We start from the raw sequence: 16253 nt of genomic DNA on the forward strand, positions 1-16253 counted from the left end.
GGTGGGTTTTGCTTTGTGCCTGAGTATATAGGTCCAAGCATTAGGGTCTCAGTCCCTGGGGAGTGCAAACGGTTAAGGCACTCAGCAGCTAACCACAAGGTTGGAGGTCAGAGTCCACCCAGAGGTGCCTTGGAAGAAAGGCCTGGCCATCTACCTCTGAAAAATCGGCCATTGCAAACCCTGCGGAGCACAGTTCTACTCTGACACACATGGGGTCGCCATGAGTCCGAATTGTCTTGAAAGCCACTGGTTTTTTTTATTAGGGTCTTGCTAAAGGGACAGAATGGAGTCAGGAAGCTGGAAGGGCTGGTAGCAAGACAGCCCAGCAGTGCTCTGGATTCCAGAAGCCAAGGCAGGGGACTGATTCTCAGCAGCCATCTGCATCTGCAGATGCAGAATTCAAAGACTGCAGCCTTTTTTATTTTTACAGAGATCCTTTCCATTTGGATACTCTGGTTACAAGACTTGCATTAGCTCTGACAATGAGATATTTTGAATAAGTTAAAAAAAAAAACAATCAATAATCTCAATGGGGAGGGGGCAGGGAGGCAGGTGTTTTAATTTGCTGTTTTATTTTGTTTTAAGTTACAATCCACCCTCACTCCCCAGACATTGCAAGTATATTAGAATCTGGGGTTGGGAAGGAGAGGAGAGGGCGGCAAGCACTGGCTAATGGGGCTGCGGGGACCAGGTGTTACAGCACAGAGGGACAAAACGAGGGAAAGAAACTGACCAACACAGCCATGAGGAGTGGGAAGGGGCTATTTTCTAAGCTTTTTAGAGGGCAAGACCTTTCTCTGAGTGGAATTAGGAGAAGAGGTGTGGGACAGTGGTAGAATGAGCCAGAGACTTGTGTTCTAATCCTGCCCCAGCCACAGCCTGTAGGCTCCAACTGGGACCGGCCACAACTCCTCTCTGAGTCTCAGTTTACCCAATGATGAAATGAGAGCTTCTGCTGGAATGATCTCTAAGGCTTGAAATTTCTCCTCTGCTCAGTGCCTGGGTAGAAACCTGGGTGGGAAGTATTAACCTGTCTTTCACAGACTCAAGATTTTATAATTGTCTCTTATTTGAGGAATGCTTAGCCCTGGTGGCTCCGTGGTTAAAGCGTTCGGCTACTAACTGAAAGATCGGTGGTTTGAACCCACCAGCTGCTCCTCAGGAGAAAGATGTGGCAGTCTGCTTCCATAAAGATTTACAGCCTTGGAGACCCTATAGGACAGTTAAACCCTGGTAGTGGTTAAGTGCTACAGCTGCTAAGCAAAAGGGCAGCAGTTCGAATCCGCCAGGCGCTCCTTGGAAACCCTGTGGGGCAGTTCTACTCCGTCCTGCAGGGTCGCTATGAGTCAGAATTGACTCGACAGCAGTGGGTTTTTTTATAGAGTCTCTGTATGAGTCAGAATCAACTTGACAGCCACTATACTTTTTTTTTTTTTTTCGGTAGCACTGGAGTAAACACTGTAGGAAACACCAAGAAGGCTAAGACCTAGCAATTGCCCTCTATCAGTTTCCTTCGAATTGACCTTGACTGACGGTGACAGTAAAACTGTATTCCATGGGGCTTTCAATGGCTGGTTTTTCAGAAGTAGATTGCCAGGCCTTTCTTTCAAGGTACCTCTGGGTGGACTGAAACTTCCAATCTTTCAGTTAGCAGCCAAGCACGTTAACCATTTGCACCATCCAGAGATTCTAGCAGTTGCCCTCAAGAGTGTTCATAATCCAGCCAAGGAAATAATGCAGACATAAAAAATGAAAGGATAAAAACAGATTTCCAGAGGTCCCAGTAATAGTTTACATTCATGTAATGCCCACTATTCTAAGCCGTTTATATATTTCAACTCTTTTAATTATTACAATAATCTAATGAGATAGATACTGTTTTTTTTTCCTTATTTTATTGCTGAGTCACAGAGAGCATAAGTAACTTGACCAAAGCCACACAGTGGGTAATTGGCAGAGCCAGGATTTGAATGCATGCAGTCTGGCTCCAGAGTTCTTGCTTTTAACCACTACATTCTACTACCTCTCTAAATAAAAGGTAGTGACTGGAAGGAAGAGTTTCCGGAGCATAGAAGAGAGAATACGAGAGAGCTGGAGTTATCTGAAGGCTTCATGGAAGAGGGGACTTGAATTTTGTCTTAAGGGCGGTGGGTGGGACCTCAGCTAAGAAAAGGGTGGAGAGGATCTTTGTCAGGGGAGAAGCACAAGAAGAGGCAGAGAGACAGGGGGCCTTGTGGTTCAGAAGACATGGAGGAAACCGACTTGGCTGATAGGAAGGCTCAGGCAGTTCAGGGGGAGCCCAGGTTTCTACCTCTCTAGATAAAAGAGTCCTGCCCTTGAGGATAGCAGTTCATTCAAGTGACAGAAGTAGAAGGGCCTGGACTTTTAGCTTTACAGCAGCATCTGGCAAGAAACTCAACACCACCCCTTCCATCCCTGGAGAACCACACAGAGTTGAGTCCACCTGGTCACCTTCAGCGTTCCTCCCCAGTCCCCTTTCCTGTGGACCCTGTCTGGGGACAGCCCTGCATCAGAATAAGTTCCTGCCTTTCTGTGCCACTTCCTCTTTTATATTCAAGAGTCCTCTGGTTGCTCTTTTCCCCATTGGTCCCAAGGTCCCGGCAGACAGAATCCCGAATGGCTGGTCTTGAAAGCATGGAGTTTTCACACAGGTTGGAGGATGAGGTACCATGAGGCTAGGATGGTGCCTTGCTGTGAATCCCAGGCTGCTGAATTGGGCCTTTACTCTGCAGGCAAAGCTGCTACTTTCAAGCCTAAAACACACAGTATTTTAGAGAGGAGGCACCTCTTCTTCAAGGATTCTTTGCCACAATATTATCCATCCATGGGACATGGGAAAGCAGCCAGTGTCACTTGACAGTAAAAGCTTGTAGACCAGAGCCAGTAAAAGCTCCCCAGCCAGAGACCATATCTGCTTTGTCCCTGGGTCTCCAGGGCTGGCGCATAGCAGACATCGATACATGTTGGCTGAACTGAACTGAAAAAGTAGAGGGCTCCATTGACTAGCCTAGCCCCTTTTGTGGTACAAGTCCTGACTCATGAAAATGGCCCCCTCTCCTAAGGTACAAGGACCTGCTCATGGGGATTTCTCTCAGGTGACAGCATAGGCCTGAGAGCGGCCTGCCTCCTCTCTGAGGGCACAGAGCTCTCTTTAACCCACACAGGAGGGTGCTCTCGGGAGCTCATCTACTCAGTTGGGAACCTGGGCAGCTGGCTCTGAGAGGCAACCTCTGGGTTGGAGGGTGGGTAGATGGTAGTTCAGGAAAGCCAGAGGCCGAAAGCTCAGCATCTTTTATCTCGTCACCTTGCTAGTTACCAGTACCAGTTGCCATCAGATCAACTCCAACTCACGGCGACCCCATGTGTGTCAGAGTAGAATTGCGATCCATAGGGTTTTCCATGCTGATTTTCAGAAGTAGATTGCCAGGCTTTTCTTCTGAGGACCCTCTGAGTGGACCGAAACTTCCAACCTTTTGGTTAGCAGCTGAGCACGTTAACCATTTGCACCACTAAGGGACTTCCCTGCCTTGCTAGGGGCGGCTGTTTTTCCTGAATCAGATCTGCCTGAGCAACTAGACACAAAACTATTTGAGTTTTTTCTGGAAATTGCCCTTTTAAATTTTAAGTGACCCCTTTCTCTCTTTCTGTCCCTCAGGATCATACCTCGACACCCAACCCCTGAACTCCACACACTCTGCCATGCACACAGGAGGAGAGCTGGACCAGAGGGCAACAGAAGCGGTGCACACGTTCCTCTAGGCTCACGGCATGATCTCTGTAAGAGACTTCCTGTAGTCTCCTATTCGCATGAACGACCGACTGTAGACGCATGACCTACAGTCCTCAATCCTGCCTCTAGTGACAGATCTCTGTCGGAATCAGGACAAAAGCAGCAAGAAGGGGAGAGAGAGAGAAAAAAAAAAAAAGAAAGACACCTGAAGAGAGAGTGAGAACGCCAAAGTCAACAAGGGCTCTTTGTGGCTGGGGATGGTATTTCTTTTTAAATCATCTTAATTTTGACCTCGTACAGGGTAGATTTTTTTTTTTTCAACCTCATCAGTAAGAAATCCATGTGGGCTTCCTGTAAAGAAAAAAAGAGAAAGGAAACCAGGCAAGAAATAGTTCAGCACCTTAATCCCACGTCCCCATCTGCCAGGCTTCCCCATCCACCACACAACTCCATTCCATTTGTGACTGTCCCCTTCCGTTCCCCAGTGGGACTGCTCCTCCCAGAACGCGCCACATGACCTTCAGGACACACACACGTTCACCTCTCCCCTCCACTCAGTATACACAGATTTTACTGTGATGTCGGAAGCTATATAGACTCTCCTGTGGATAAACTGGAATTTTTTTTACATTGTCTCTCTCTCTCTGCCAGTTTCAGTATTTATCATCTTCCAATGAAAAATCATTACCTTTAGAGTGCATTCGGGGTTCCTTGTGTTAGGGACTTAAGAATCTGAGGTGAGGACCCCCAGGCTTAGCTGTAGGGCTCAAAGGGAGCCGGCACCCCATCTGAAAGGGTCTTCTCTCTCAGTTGGGGGAGGGCCGGTGGCTGTCCCAGGATTTGCACCAGCATGTTCAGTAGAGAAGAGGTTTTCTATATCTTCAAGCACTTATATCATAGTCTGTGTTCAAAGTGTAAACTGTACAGTAATCAGCCTTGTGTATATGAAAAACAATAAATACTATGCAAACCAATAGAAACACTTTAGCAGTATGTACAAAGCACTAACAGCTGAGCTCCTGAGGACTTCTCCAGGCTGCAGGAGAAGGAGCTACATACAGCCTGTCCTTTCAGTGAAAGAGAAAGGAAGGGAGTTGAGCTAGTGAATGTATCTGCCAGTTCTTAGAAGTCAGCGACAATCCCAAGGTCTCCCAGAGCGAACTTGGTGCTGTAACTCCAGGCAGCCGGCAGGATGGGGGGTCATGGGTGCCGGTACTAGGCTCTCGGGCTCGACAGCCTCAGTACCCCCACTTGACTGACCAAGCCCCTCTCGCCCCACCTGGAGAGGCAGAGCGAGGGGACCACTCCTGACCACATGCCCAGGGAAAGGACAGCAGGAGAAGAGAGCAGCTGACGACCAAGTTGCCCGGGGCTAGGAAGGAGACCCTTCTAGGCCAGGCTCCGGGTCAGGGCAGAAAGGAAGCTCGCCTCGGTGCCATCAGGGAAGAGCCTTAAAGTTACACTAGCGCCTCCGGCCGAGAGAGGCCCGAATCAGCACAACACGCCCGGCCGTCGGCGGCCGGCGCCCTCTAGGGCCAGGAGAGTGACTCCGGCAGGCTCTTCTCGCTCTCCAAAGAGCCACTGTTTGTGGATGTCCTTTGTCACTTCCTCCCCTGCCGCTCGTCTGAGTTGTCCTCGGGACACCTTTAAACCTTCCGAGTAGCACAGAGCTCCCTCAGTGTCAGAGACCCCAAGGCCCTGTGCCTGCGACCAGCCCCAAAGATCTCCCCGCGGCGCGGGGACAGCTGGCCTCTCGTCACAGGGCCCCAGCCCGCCGGTCCGGCCCCCTCGGTGCCCTCCCCGGGCCGAGCGCGGACTGCACCAGGGGCCGCGGAGCCGCCCTCCGGCCTGCTCGGGCCCGACCGGCAGCCTATCGCCCGGGCCACCCGGATACAGCTCGGTCTGCGTCCTGAGCCCGCCAGGATCCGGCGCCCCGACCCATGTGTTCTCGTGCGTTCCCGGCGGGATTTGCTTTGCTTTCTTAGAGAAGTGGGGAGGAGAGAGGAAGTTCAAACGTGTGGCCTACGTTCTCCCTGAAGGCAGTCGGAGGAAACCCAGCCTCCGGGCCGCCTCCTCCTGGGCCGCGCAGGTCAGGGTGCCCCTTGCCAGTGGGCGCTGCCGTCCCCACACAGAGGCCGGGTCTGGCTCGGCTGTAGCGGCGCGAGGGAGGAGAGGCGCCTGCTTGTCCCCAGAGCACCCCCCCCCCACCCCGCTTCGGCAGTGCCACTCGTCTGGGGGCGCCGCCGCCTCGCGGCCTGGCCCCAGGCTCTTCCCCGGCCGCAGCGGGAAAGGACAGGCAGCGCGCGGCGGTGGGTTGGGTGAAGAAGGCCCCAGGAAGCCAGGCGCAGGGCTCGCCTCTGCCACCTTGATTCTGTACCTCCCTCTCCCGGGTCGCCGCTGCAGCCGAACCCAGTAGCCCCTCTTAGAGCCCCGCGTGGGTCTCGCGGCTCAGGCTCCGCTTTGGCACCTTCTGCTCTGTCTGGCATGGCTGCTTGGCCCTCCGGCCCCAGGCCCTCGGCGGCATGGCTGCACGCTCCAGTTGCTAGTAGGAGCTGTTAGGGGAGGAGTTTGGGGTCTCCACTTGATGCCTAGAGAATGCTGCAGTCTGCACATTAGACGCTTTTTAGAAGTTTTGAAATTACCTTGATTTTTTTAATTGTTATGAAAATGAAATCTTTTCTTGACTCTCTCCCACATACTCTGTTATCGGGAGAGAACTCCCCAGCCCCCACTCTGATGTATAGACCATTCTCCCTACACCAGCTGAACAAATGTCAAAATTAATAAAGAAATTGACTCATGGCACAGGGCTCCACCTCTCCTTCTTGGCTCTTCTTTGGGGGTTTGAGGTGAAGCCTGGGGGGAAGTGAACCTGGGTTGGGACATGAAGGGGTTTGAGGGTATGATCAGCCCACTGGGAGGCCTGCACCCCAGGGAGGGGCCCACCAATGCCTGCCTCCTTCATAGAAGCCTGGGCAGCCCCTCAGTCAAGACTCCCACCCTGGGAGAGGCACCAAGAGGAAACAGAGAAGATTTCTGTCCCACCTAATAAGTGGGGAATTGGGGTCACCACACACCACCGGGATACTTGGTCAGGCCCACAGCCAGCATACACTGACGATAACCCCTAAGCGTTCCTTTAAAAGGTGTCTGGCCCCTGAACTCAACACCACTCATGAGTTCAAGAAATGCAGTAGTTAAGAACTCGGCTACTAACCAAAAGATATGCAGTTCGAAACCACCAGCTGCTCCTTGGAAACACTATGGAGCAGTTCTACTCTGTCCTACAGGGTTGCTATGAGTGGGAATTGACTCAATGGCAACGGGTTTGGTTTTATAGAGGAAAATGGAGTCCCTGAGAGGTGGAAATGTTAAGTGCTTGACTCCTAGCCAAAAGGTTAGCAGTTCAAAGCCACCCAGAGGCACCTCAGAGACAGACCTGGCAATCTGGCCCTGAAAGGTCACAGCCTTGAAAACCCTGTGGAACAGTTCTACCCTGCACACAAGGGGTTGCCATGAGTCAGCACTGACTCACCAGCAACTAAACAACGTGGAGAGAAGAGTCTAGTTCCATTCATAACTAGCTGTGACACTTTGTGCAAGGCTAGTCACCAAGCTGGACTCAGTTTCCTCATCTGTCAAATGAGGGGATGGAGTAAGTGATTGATTAAAACACTGTCCAGTTTGTTAATGCTGGGATTCACAAATATGAATGCCTTTATCAGGCCTGGAATTAAATCAGAATCATTTGTTGCAATTTTTTTTTTCTTCATAAGTGCCCATCTCAGGAGGTGACCAAATCACAGTCATACCCCAGAACATCCGTAATCCCCACCCCTCTCCAAATTTCTCTCAGAATCAGAAAGACCACCGAGGCCAGTGGGCCAATGATGGTTCTACATCAGCATCACCCAGAGGGCTTTTTAAAAGCAAAGATTCACAGTCAGAATTGCCTGGAGTGCTGGGGTAGGAACAGGAGTGGGAACTGAATTTCCCAAAGGGTTGTGATGTGCAGCCTGGTAACAAAGCCAACTCAGACGTATGAGAACCTTTTTGTTGGCAGTGGTGTTCTGAATCCAAACTTCTGGAAAAGTAATTTCCACAGCCTTTGTAAGGTCTTCCTTGTTAGGTTCCTTGAATCAACCTAAATCATTTATACTACAGAAAAACCAGTTCTATCAAGGGCACATGAAAGTAGCATGGGAGAGTCAGGCTGTGTGAGAGGGGACCCTTTCCTTAGCCCCCTCTCTGCTGGAAACCATGGAGAAGCCTGGTGGTGAAGGCTGTCTCTTGTTTCCCCGCCTGCCACAACGCAGACAGAAGTTAGTGAGCGCATCCAGCCTGATAGAGCCCACAGCCTGGTCAGGAAGGACTCTGGAGTCGCCAGGGAGGAGAGACAGAAGTCCATTGATCTGGCAAAGCTATTTTTCCTGTCACTTTGCATGGTCAGACCAGCGGCATGCTGGTTTCCATTTTTAGTAACAAACTTCAAGAAAGAATGCTGCTAGATGTGTATAGAAAGAGCCCAAGTCTCTGGTCCTCCATACCTCAGCTTCCTTGTTTATAAAATGGGAGACTGCCCCCATTTTACAAACACGAAAACCTTGCTTGTAAAAATTCACTAGAAAAAAAAGTATATGGGTGCCCTGGGATTCATCCAGTGCAATCCATCGAATCCATCAAACATTCCCTGAGCACCCACTAAATGCCCCACATTGGGGTTCTTAGGTGAATCATCTGCCATCCAACATCAAAGATTTCAAAGCCAAGCACTACACCAGAAAGAACGGGGCACTTGCTCCAGCAGAGGCGCCCAGGAGGAAGAGGCGATTCTGACAGAGGGAATCAGAGAGGGCTTCCCAGAGGTAAAGGTAGGAACACATGCACGGGCTCTGCCCCCTCACTTCAGCCTCAGGGGACAGGGATGTACACACACCCCCACCACTCCCAGAGGTCCTCCTCGCCCCTTGCCCCGATCTGCCCCTCTGCCCTGGCAGTCCCCCACTCAGGCTCTCAAGCCAGTCACAGGAACATGCATCCACCAAACAAAGTAGACACTGCCCTGCCTCCCCACTTACCCCAGCCCAGCACAGAGAAGGAGGGAAACTTCCAGGCTCAGTCTCGAGCACCCTGCTTCCCAAAACGTATCCGTACATAAAGGGGCCTGAACACCTCAGGAGTGACCTCTGAGACCAGCCTCTTCTCCCTCAGGGAAGCAGCTGCAGCAACTATGACTTCTATCTGCAGGAGCCTCCAGGGACTTGCAGGTACCCATCTTTACCTAGATGCTGGTGTTGGGGAACCAGGAGCAGATGGACCCTCTGACAAGAAACAGAGCTACCACAGCTAATTTCTCTCTCTCTCTCTCTCTCTCTCACACACACAGGCACACACACACACACAGGCTGATTTTACAGTCAATCTTTCAAAGTGCAATTTGTCTAGGAAAAGCCAATGTGAGGCCCGTGCGCGTTCTGACCAATGGTGGCGCGGCTCTCACAGCTCAGCCAGTCTCGGGCCTGTATTCTAATGGGCCATATCTTTATCAAGGAAATATTGGTTCTCTGAACTTAAAACTTCTCATGGAGGGTCCCCAGACTCAAAGGCAGAGGAGGGGTCTGAGGTGAGGAGTGGGGAGTTACCTCCTCCAGGCCAGGCAAGGAGAGCTGAAGAAAAACTGGTGAGGGCTCTCACCTGCCCTGGGGAGTACCTCCCTTCCGAGCCGCTGACGTGGGTGCCCAGTCCTTGGGCAAAGGCTGGGCCTGATGCTTTAGGTGGGAGGGCAGTCTGGGGCTCTGGGGCCAGTTTTGACCCTCCAAACTTGCCATGGGGTACTGGGCCAGAGCTTGGGCTCTCAGGCTTTAGGGACCTGGATTTGGGCAGCCAGGAACCTGCTGCCTTCCCCCTCCCTGTCCTGGGGATCATGGAGTCCAACCTGCAGGGGACGTTCCTGCTGAACAACACATCGCTGGCTCAGTTCTCAGAGATGAAGGCTCCCATGTGCCAGTATTCAGTGCAGAACTCCTTCTACAAGCTCAGCCCTCCAGGACTGGGCCCCCAGCTGGCTGCCGGGACACCCCACGGGATCACGGACATCTTGAGCAGGCCGGCAGCCACGCCAAACAGCAGCCTCCTCTCCGGCTACCCCCACGTGGCAGGCTTTGGTGGACTTGGCTCCCAGGGGGTCTACTATGGCCCCCAGGTGGGGAATTTTTCCAAGGCTGGGAACGAGTACCCCACCCGGACCCGGAACTGCTGGGCGGACACAGGCCAGGACTGGCGAGGCGGGCAGCAGTGCAGCAACAGTAAGTACAGGGCAAACCTTCACCCTTACCCCAGTGGGCACCATGAAGAATTGCAGGGGGAGAAGGCGGAGAGGAGAGGACTCTCCCGGGGCAGTCAGCACTGGCCACCCACCTCACTCATCATTAGACAATCCCGCTCAGGCCCCTGGGTTTATTTCCTTAGCTTAGCATAGGGCTGAATTCCTGCCTGCACCCGCCCCACTCCCACCCCAGCCTTGCTTGTACACAGGTGTCCTGACCCCCAACCCCACCCCTTACCAGCTGCCCTCCTAGGGCACCTGGGGAGACTCCACGTGTGATGAAGGCCACACAGGCTGCACCCTATATAGGGTCCCAGCTGGCAGCTCTTCTTACTTCTCCCACCCAGAGCCCATGGCACCATTGCTTCACCCCAACCACCATCCAGTCCTCAGAATGCAGGCAAACGCCACCCCCAGCAAGGAGACATTGCCATAGCATTTTCTTCCCAAAGAGCCTGCTCATGCCCTGGCATCGTTCAGGGACTCAGAATGTACCCTGACTCCACCCTGACCCCACCTGCAAGTGAGGGGGCCATTTCCCACCTTCCACCCCAGAGTTTATATCAATAGTAGCAGCAACAACCACCCAGCTGCTGAGCCCAGTTGGTGGGGAGGGACAGTCTCCTCACCCCACCTGTTTCCAAGCCATGGTTTTGAGAGCTGATCCAGGGGCCTGATGATGGCAGTTGGGGACTAGAGAAAGTGGCAGAACAATCACAGCTAGGTGGGGCTTACCTGAGAGGCAGAGAGAGTGACAGTGTCTGTGGGAGCCGTCCTTGACCCCCTGACATGGCCAGGTCACGTAGGAGCAGGGGCAGAGGGAGCTGCTACTCCTGTCTGATCTCTGGGCTCCCCACTGCAATAGGGGCTTGGGGCAGCCATGGAAAACCTCAAAAGCACACCTGCCCCCTTCCCCCTCCCCGCCCCCCACCCCAGCTTACACTGCTCCGGGCCACGGTGTCTGCCAGTCCACCCCTCATGAGATGGGGAAGGTCTGAGGTGGGGGACACCCACCACAAGCCACCAGCACACTTGGCCATGCCCACAGCTGACACACACCGAGGGGCTCCCAGCTGTCCCGTAATGGTGTCTGGCCTCTGTACGCAATGCCACTCATAAGTTCAAGAAATAGCCATGCTGTGGAGAGAAAATGGAGAATTAAATGGGGAGGGCGAAGACCTCATCCCCTGTAACCTATTTCATAACCCTGTTTCAGGGTGCTTTGAGACCTGCCTCAAGCTCTCCGTCTTTCTCTCTCACCTCTACTTCCATCCACCCACCCACACACACACTTTCTCCTCCCACTATGTTCTAATCCCAAATGCACACACACACACAGGAAAATAGCTAAGAAAGTCAGTGGCTGGATGAAGGCCAAGGGAGAGAGGATGGAAGACTTCTCTCAAGAGGTCTCTTCCCCCTTCTGTGCCTCAGTTTCTTCACCTGTAACAGGACAAGCTGGGACATGGACTGTTAGGCTGCCCTGAACAAGGTCTGACTCATGTGGCCTGACTTGTAGGATTTCTTCTTCCCCTGAGCCCCTGCTGCCTTCCAGCCCAGCTCCTTCACGACAGGCTATGGGCTCAGGGTCTCCAGCCACCAGGCCCAGGCTCTCCAGTGTGGTCGAAGCCTCATGGCTCTCAGGCCTGATGATATGGAGAGCACCTCCTTGGGGCCTGAGGCTCACCCCTCACTGCTTTTCCTGGAGACCTGGGAAGTTGGGACACAAGAGCACAGAAGAGAGAAGGCATTCATAGGCCCCTGGGGTCCTGCTTGTGGGTGGAGTTGTCAATCCCTGTCTTGGTAACCTCATGGGAAGTCCCGGAGACAGACAGGAAACTGAAGAAGGGGAAGTAGCTTCACATGAGATGGAGGGGCACAAAACCTGGATTCCAAGCCCCTCTGTCCCTAAGAAGCTACAATCTGGGGCAGCTACAACCTCAGGCCCTCTGCCCACTCAGACTTGGCAGAGGTCACAGTCACTGTTACCTGAATGCCAAGAATGCCACAGTGCCCCAGGCAGCCTCAGTGGCATCTCTGTTGGAGGAAGTATGCCCTGGGGAAGAGGCAGGACAGAGCTGGCATTCGGTAGGTAGTACAGTCCCTGGTCCCCACACATCCTGCTCACACTCACTTCCTTCCTCCTGCCAGCACCGGACCCCCTGAGTGACAGCATCCACAAGAAAAAGCATACCCGGCCCACCTTCACAGGACACCAGATCTTTGCCCTGGAGAAGACCTTTGAACAGACCAAGTATTTGGCTGGCCCTGAGAGGGCGCGGCTGGCATACTCGCTGGGCATGACCGAGTCCCAGGTGAAGGTGAGTCTGTGTGGAAGACAGTCTTTTCCAGCCCCTCCCAGTTCCTCGGAGTAGGTCTCTGGGCACTGCCTGTCCCCCTAACTAGCCTGTTGTGCCATCGAGTCGAGTTTCGACTCATAAAAAAAAAAAAAAAATTTTTTTGCAGCTCCATATGACAGAGTAGAACTGCCACAGAGGATTTTCTAGGCTGTAATCTTTATGGGAGCAGATTGCACAGTCTTTCTCCCATGGAGCCCCTGGTGGGTTTGAGCTGCCAACCTTCCGGGTAGCCGCTGAATGCTTAACCTTTGCGCCACAAGGGCTCCTAGAGATTGTAATAATTAACAATAACAAAATATTGGCCCCATTCTGAGAGCTTTGTATGTAGTACCTCATTTAATCCTCACGGCATCCTTGAGGTAGGTATTATTGTCCATTTTACAGATGAGGAGACAATCTCAGTTAAGCCTCTTGGCCAAGGTCACCCAGCTGGTATGTGACAGAGATGGGACTGTTAAATCTGTGGGATTCTAAACTTCATTTTTCCCTCTGCATTGCCTCGGTCAGAAAGCCCAAGAGCTGATGGTAGCCTCTGGACTGGGTTAGGTACTTACCTCTACCCTTAAATCTGTCACCATTTTATAGAACAGGGCAGTTCTGGCTTAGGTCAAAGCTTTCTTCTTTGGTGCCCCCCACCCAAAGTTTCTCCGGAGACCTCTTCTGGCTTCACAGTTGGAGAAGTTGCCCCCAGGGAGTCTGAGGAGGTGGAAATCAGTTTAGTAAGGCTTGTTTGTGAAGGCATTTCTAGCTTCTTTGGTGTGTAGTATGAGAGAATGAGTTTACCCTCCCTTGCCTTGGAAACCCTGGTGGCATAGAGGTTAAGAGCTGCGTCTACTAACCAAGAGGTTGGCAGTTCAAATCCATCAGGTGCTCCTTGAAAACCCTATGGAACAGTTCTGCTATGTCCTATAGGGTCACTATGACTCAATAGCAGTGGGTAACCCTTGCCTCAGGCTCCACAGCTTCATACTTCTGATATTCCATCTTCAGTTGGATGGTCCTGGGTAGGAGGAGGTGTTATCTTCATTTTAAAGATTAGTAAGCTAAGGACAGGAGGGCATTGGTGGTTCAGTTGTAGGATTCTCACCCACCATGCAGAGGACCCTGGTTCTATTCCTAGTCAATGTACTTCAAGCACAGCAACCACCCATCAGTCCTTAGAGGCTTACATGTTCCTATAATGCTGAACAGATTTCAACAGAGCCTCCAGGCTAAGACAGACTAAGAAGAAAGGCCTGGCTATCTACTTCCAAAAATCGGTCAAAGAAAACCCTATGGATCACGAAGGTCCAATCTTGTTGTGGATGGGGTTGCCATGAGTCAGGAGTCAACCTGACGGCAGCTGACAGCAACAACAAGCTAAAGGTAACTCCTTCTGTTAGCTAACGGAACAGACTTGAGCCCAAGTCCCCAGACTCCTAATCCAGGCCAGTGGCTGCCATCAGCTCTTGGAATTTCTCACTAAGGCAATGCAGAGGGAAAGATGAGGTTTAGAATCCCACAGATTCAACAGTCCCAACTCTGTCACTTACCGGGGGGTTGCCAGGCCGGGTCAGGAGCCTAGCCAGCCACCTCATAGTAACTCTGCTGGGGTGACAGCTGATGAATTTAAATGGAAGGAAATGACATGGGCCCCTCCCACACATTCTGCTTCTTTAAGGGCTTTTGTGCACTTTTCAGCTGTCTCAAGAGAGGGGTGTTTGTTTTGTTTTTATAATTAGGGGAAAAATCATTCATGAGGCCCCAGTTCTGTGAGGTCTGTAAACCAGAAGAGGAGGGGTGACTCTTTGAGCACCTCCTGATGTACCTTAACCTGGACTCAACCTTCCCGCCACCCCCTGGGGCATTCCAGCATCTTCCACCCAAGTGCCCCAGGTGGCAAAGGGGAAGCAAGGTGCACCACAGGGAGCGGAGCCGCGCTAAAAGGTTGCTGCATTCACGACACTTACTTTTGTTTTATTGGCCCTTCCCCAAGGACATCATGTGATATTACAGTCCACTCCACTACTGAGCCATTTATCTTACAATAATGGAGTATTTGCCACCGAGCGGAGTGACCGTCCTAAAAGCGGGCCCTGCTCGTGCTGTGATTCCGGGTGCCAGGCCCTGTGGGCCACATGATTCTCAGAGTCTTTCTCATCCCAGGTGTGGTTCCAGAACCGAAGGACCAAGTGGCGGAAGAAGAGTGCTCTGGAGCCGTCGTCGTCCACGCCTCGGGCGCCGGGCGGCACGGGCGCGGCCGGGGACCGCGCGGCCTCGGAGAACGAGGACGACGAGTACAACAAGCCGCTGGACCCCGACTCTGACGACGAGAAGATCCGGCTGCTGCTCCGCAAGCACCGCGCCGCCTTCTCGGTGCTCAGCCTGGGCGCGCACAGCGTCTGACGCCCGGTCCGCCCGGCCCGCTCCCTCCCCAAAGCCCGCAGCCTCCGGGCCAGACCCGGCCCGGTCCCCGTCATCCCCATCACAGCAGCCCGCAGCCGTCCAGGAGACTTCCTTCCCCTTTCCGTCCCCACGCTGCTGGGGGAGAGGGGCAGAGTCGAGCGTCCCCTGTCAACCTGGGTTGGGGGAGGGGAGAGGAAGAAAAGGGAGGGGACTACTCCAGCTAAGGGAGAAGGGACACAGACGTCTCCTGAGACCTGTGGACTCAAACTTCTTTGCCGTCTTGCACCTGTGGGCAGAGATCTTGCCCTGCCAATTCTGCCGATTGGTAAGTACACAGACAGGCTAAAATGGCCAGGCTCTGGCAAAGCAGCAAGGGTGGGGGTGGCATTTCCAGATACACTCCACAGACCTTTGCCCAGGAAGGATCCCACCTGAGGGGCCAGGGCCCAATAGCATAGCCCAGGCTGGAGGAAACCACCTCAGGGAAGAGAAGTGGGTCCCAGTTAAGAAAGGCTCCTGACACCAAGTTCAAGCATTTACCCCTGAGCAGCAAAAGTCCCCTGTGGGCTCCTTTCTCCACCTTTCCCTAAAAGGATCCTCAAGACAGGATCCCAAGGGCTTGGAAAGGCAAACTTGCAGGCGAAGGCATATAAAAGATGAGAGCATCCTAGAGGCTGGGGCGCACCTGACAGCTGCCCCACCTGGGCCCCCCGTCAGCAGCGATGCAAGCACAGGGCCACCCGGAAGAAAGGAGTGTCCCAGCTGAGGAGGGAGGGGGCAGTGCTGGAAGGACCTCAGAAACGTCTGCTTCTCTCCAGCAGGGGTGCCTATGACAGGAAGAGAGAGGTACCTGCAGAAGAGCACCTTAGGGCAGAGAAAGGGGTGAGGGAGTCGCTGAATGAAGGGCCTTCCTTGTTTGGAGCACCCTTCAGCCTGGCACTGCCTGGCTTGGTGCTGGGGGAGGTCCTGGACCAACACAGTGATATTATCTCATCGAAGCTGATTCTGAGCTACCGGCAGGTGGGAGGGGACAGGGCTAGGGGAGGTGGGTGGGAGGCTGACCATAGAGAAACACAGCCCAAAAAGGACCAAGCATTTGCCCCATCTTCACTGGCTTAAAAAAAAAATGAAGAGTAAAAATAAAAGTCCCAGAAACCTCCCCATGGCTCATGTGCTTCTGTGAAAGGAATGAGTCACAGGAAACTGGCTGCGGGGTCCCAGATACAACGATTGTGATCCAGCTGAGGGGTCTTGCCCAGAGGGCAGAAGTCTCTGTGGGGGTGGGGTAGAAGGTCAGTGCTCTGAGAGTCTGGAGACCCAGGTGCTGGGCCCAGGTCTGCCATTGTCTGCATGCCATTGTCCGCATGCCATTGTCTGCATGCCGTTGGTCAATTTGAATTCTTCTCTCCTGGCACTGGCACTGTCCTAGGTG

General features: G+C 52.9%; 2 protein-coding genes across 2 annotated transcripts in view; both read left to right on the forward strand.

The window, feature by feature from the left end:
* Positions 1-5539, forward strand: part of ANK1 (ankyrin 1) — a 164180-nt gene extending 158641 nt beyond the window's left edge. The window contains exon 40 of the mRNA XM_064272784.1: positions 3677-5539. Within this exon, the coding sequence (XP_064128854.1) occupies positions 3677-3703 (27 nt within the window). The 3' untranslated portion in view covers positions 3704-5539. The remainder of the gene's footprint in view (positions 1-3676) is intronic.
* A 3816-nt stretch (positions 5540-9355) lies between these two features.
* Positions 9356-14821, forward strand: NKX6-3 (NK6 homeobox 3). The gene is made up of 3 exons (XM_003412512.3): positions 9356-10056; positions 12228-12397; positions 14582-14821. The coding sequence occupies exons 1-3, from the start codon at positions 9675-9677 to the stop codon at positions 14819-14821; spliced, it is 792 nt and encodes a 263-aa protein (XP_003412560.1). The 5' UTR covers positions 9356-9674.
* The last annotated feature ends 1432 nt before the right edge of the window (positions 14822-16253 follow it).

Source organism: Loxodonta africana, chromosome 19, assembly GCF_030014295.1.
Source record: "Loxodonta africana isolate mLoxAfr1 chromosome 19, mLoxAfr1.hap2, whole genome shotgun sequence".
In the NCBI taxonomy this organism is placed as follows: domain Eukaryota; kingdom Metazoa; phylum Chordata; class Mammalia; order Proboscidea; family Elephantidae; genus Loxodonta; species Loxodonta africana.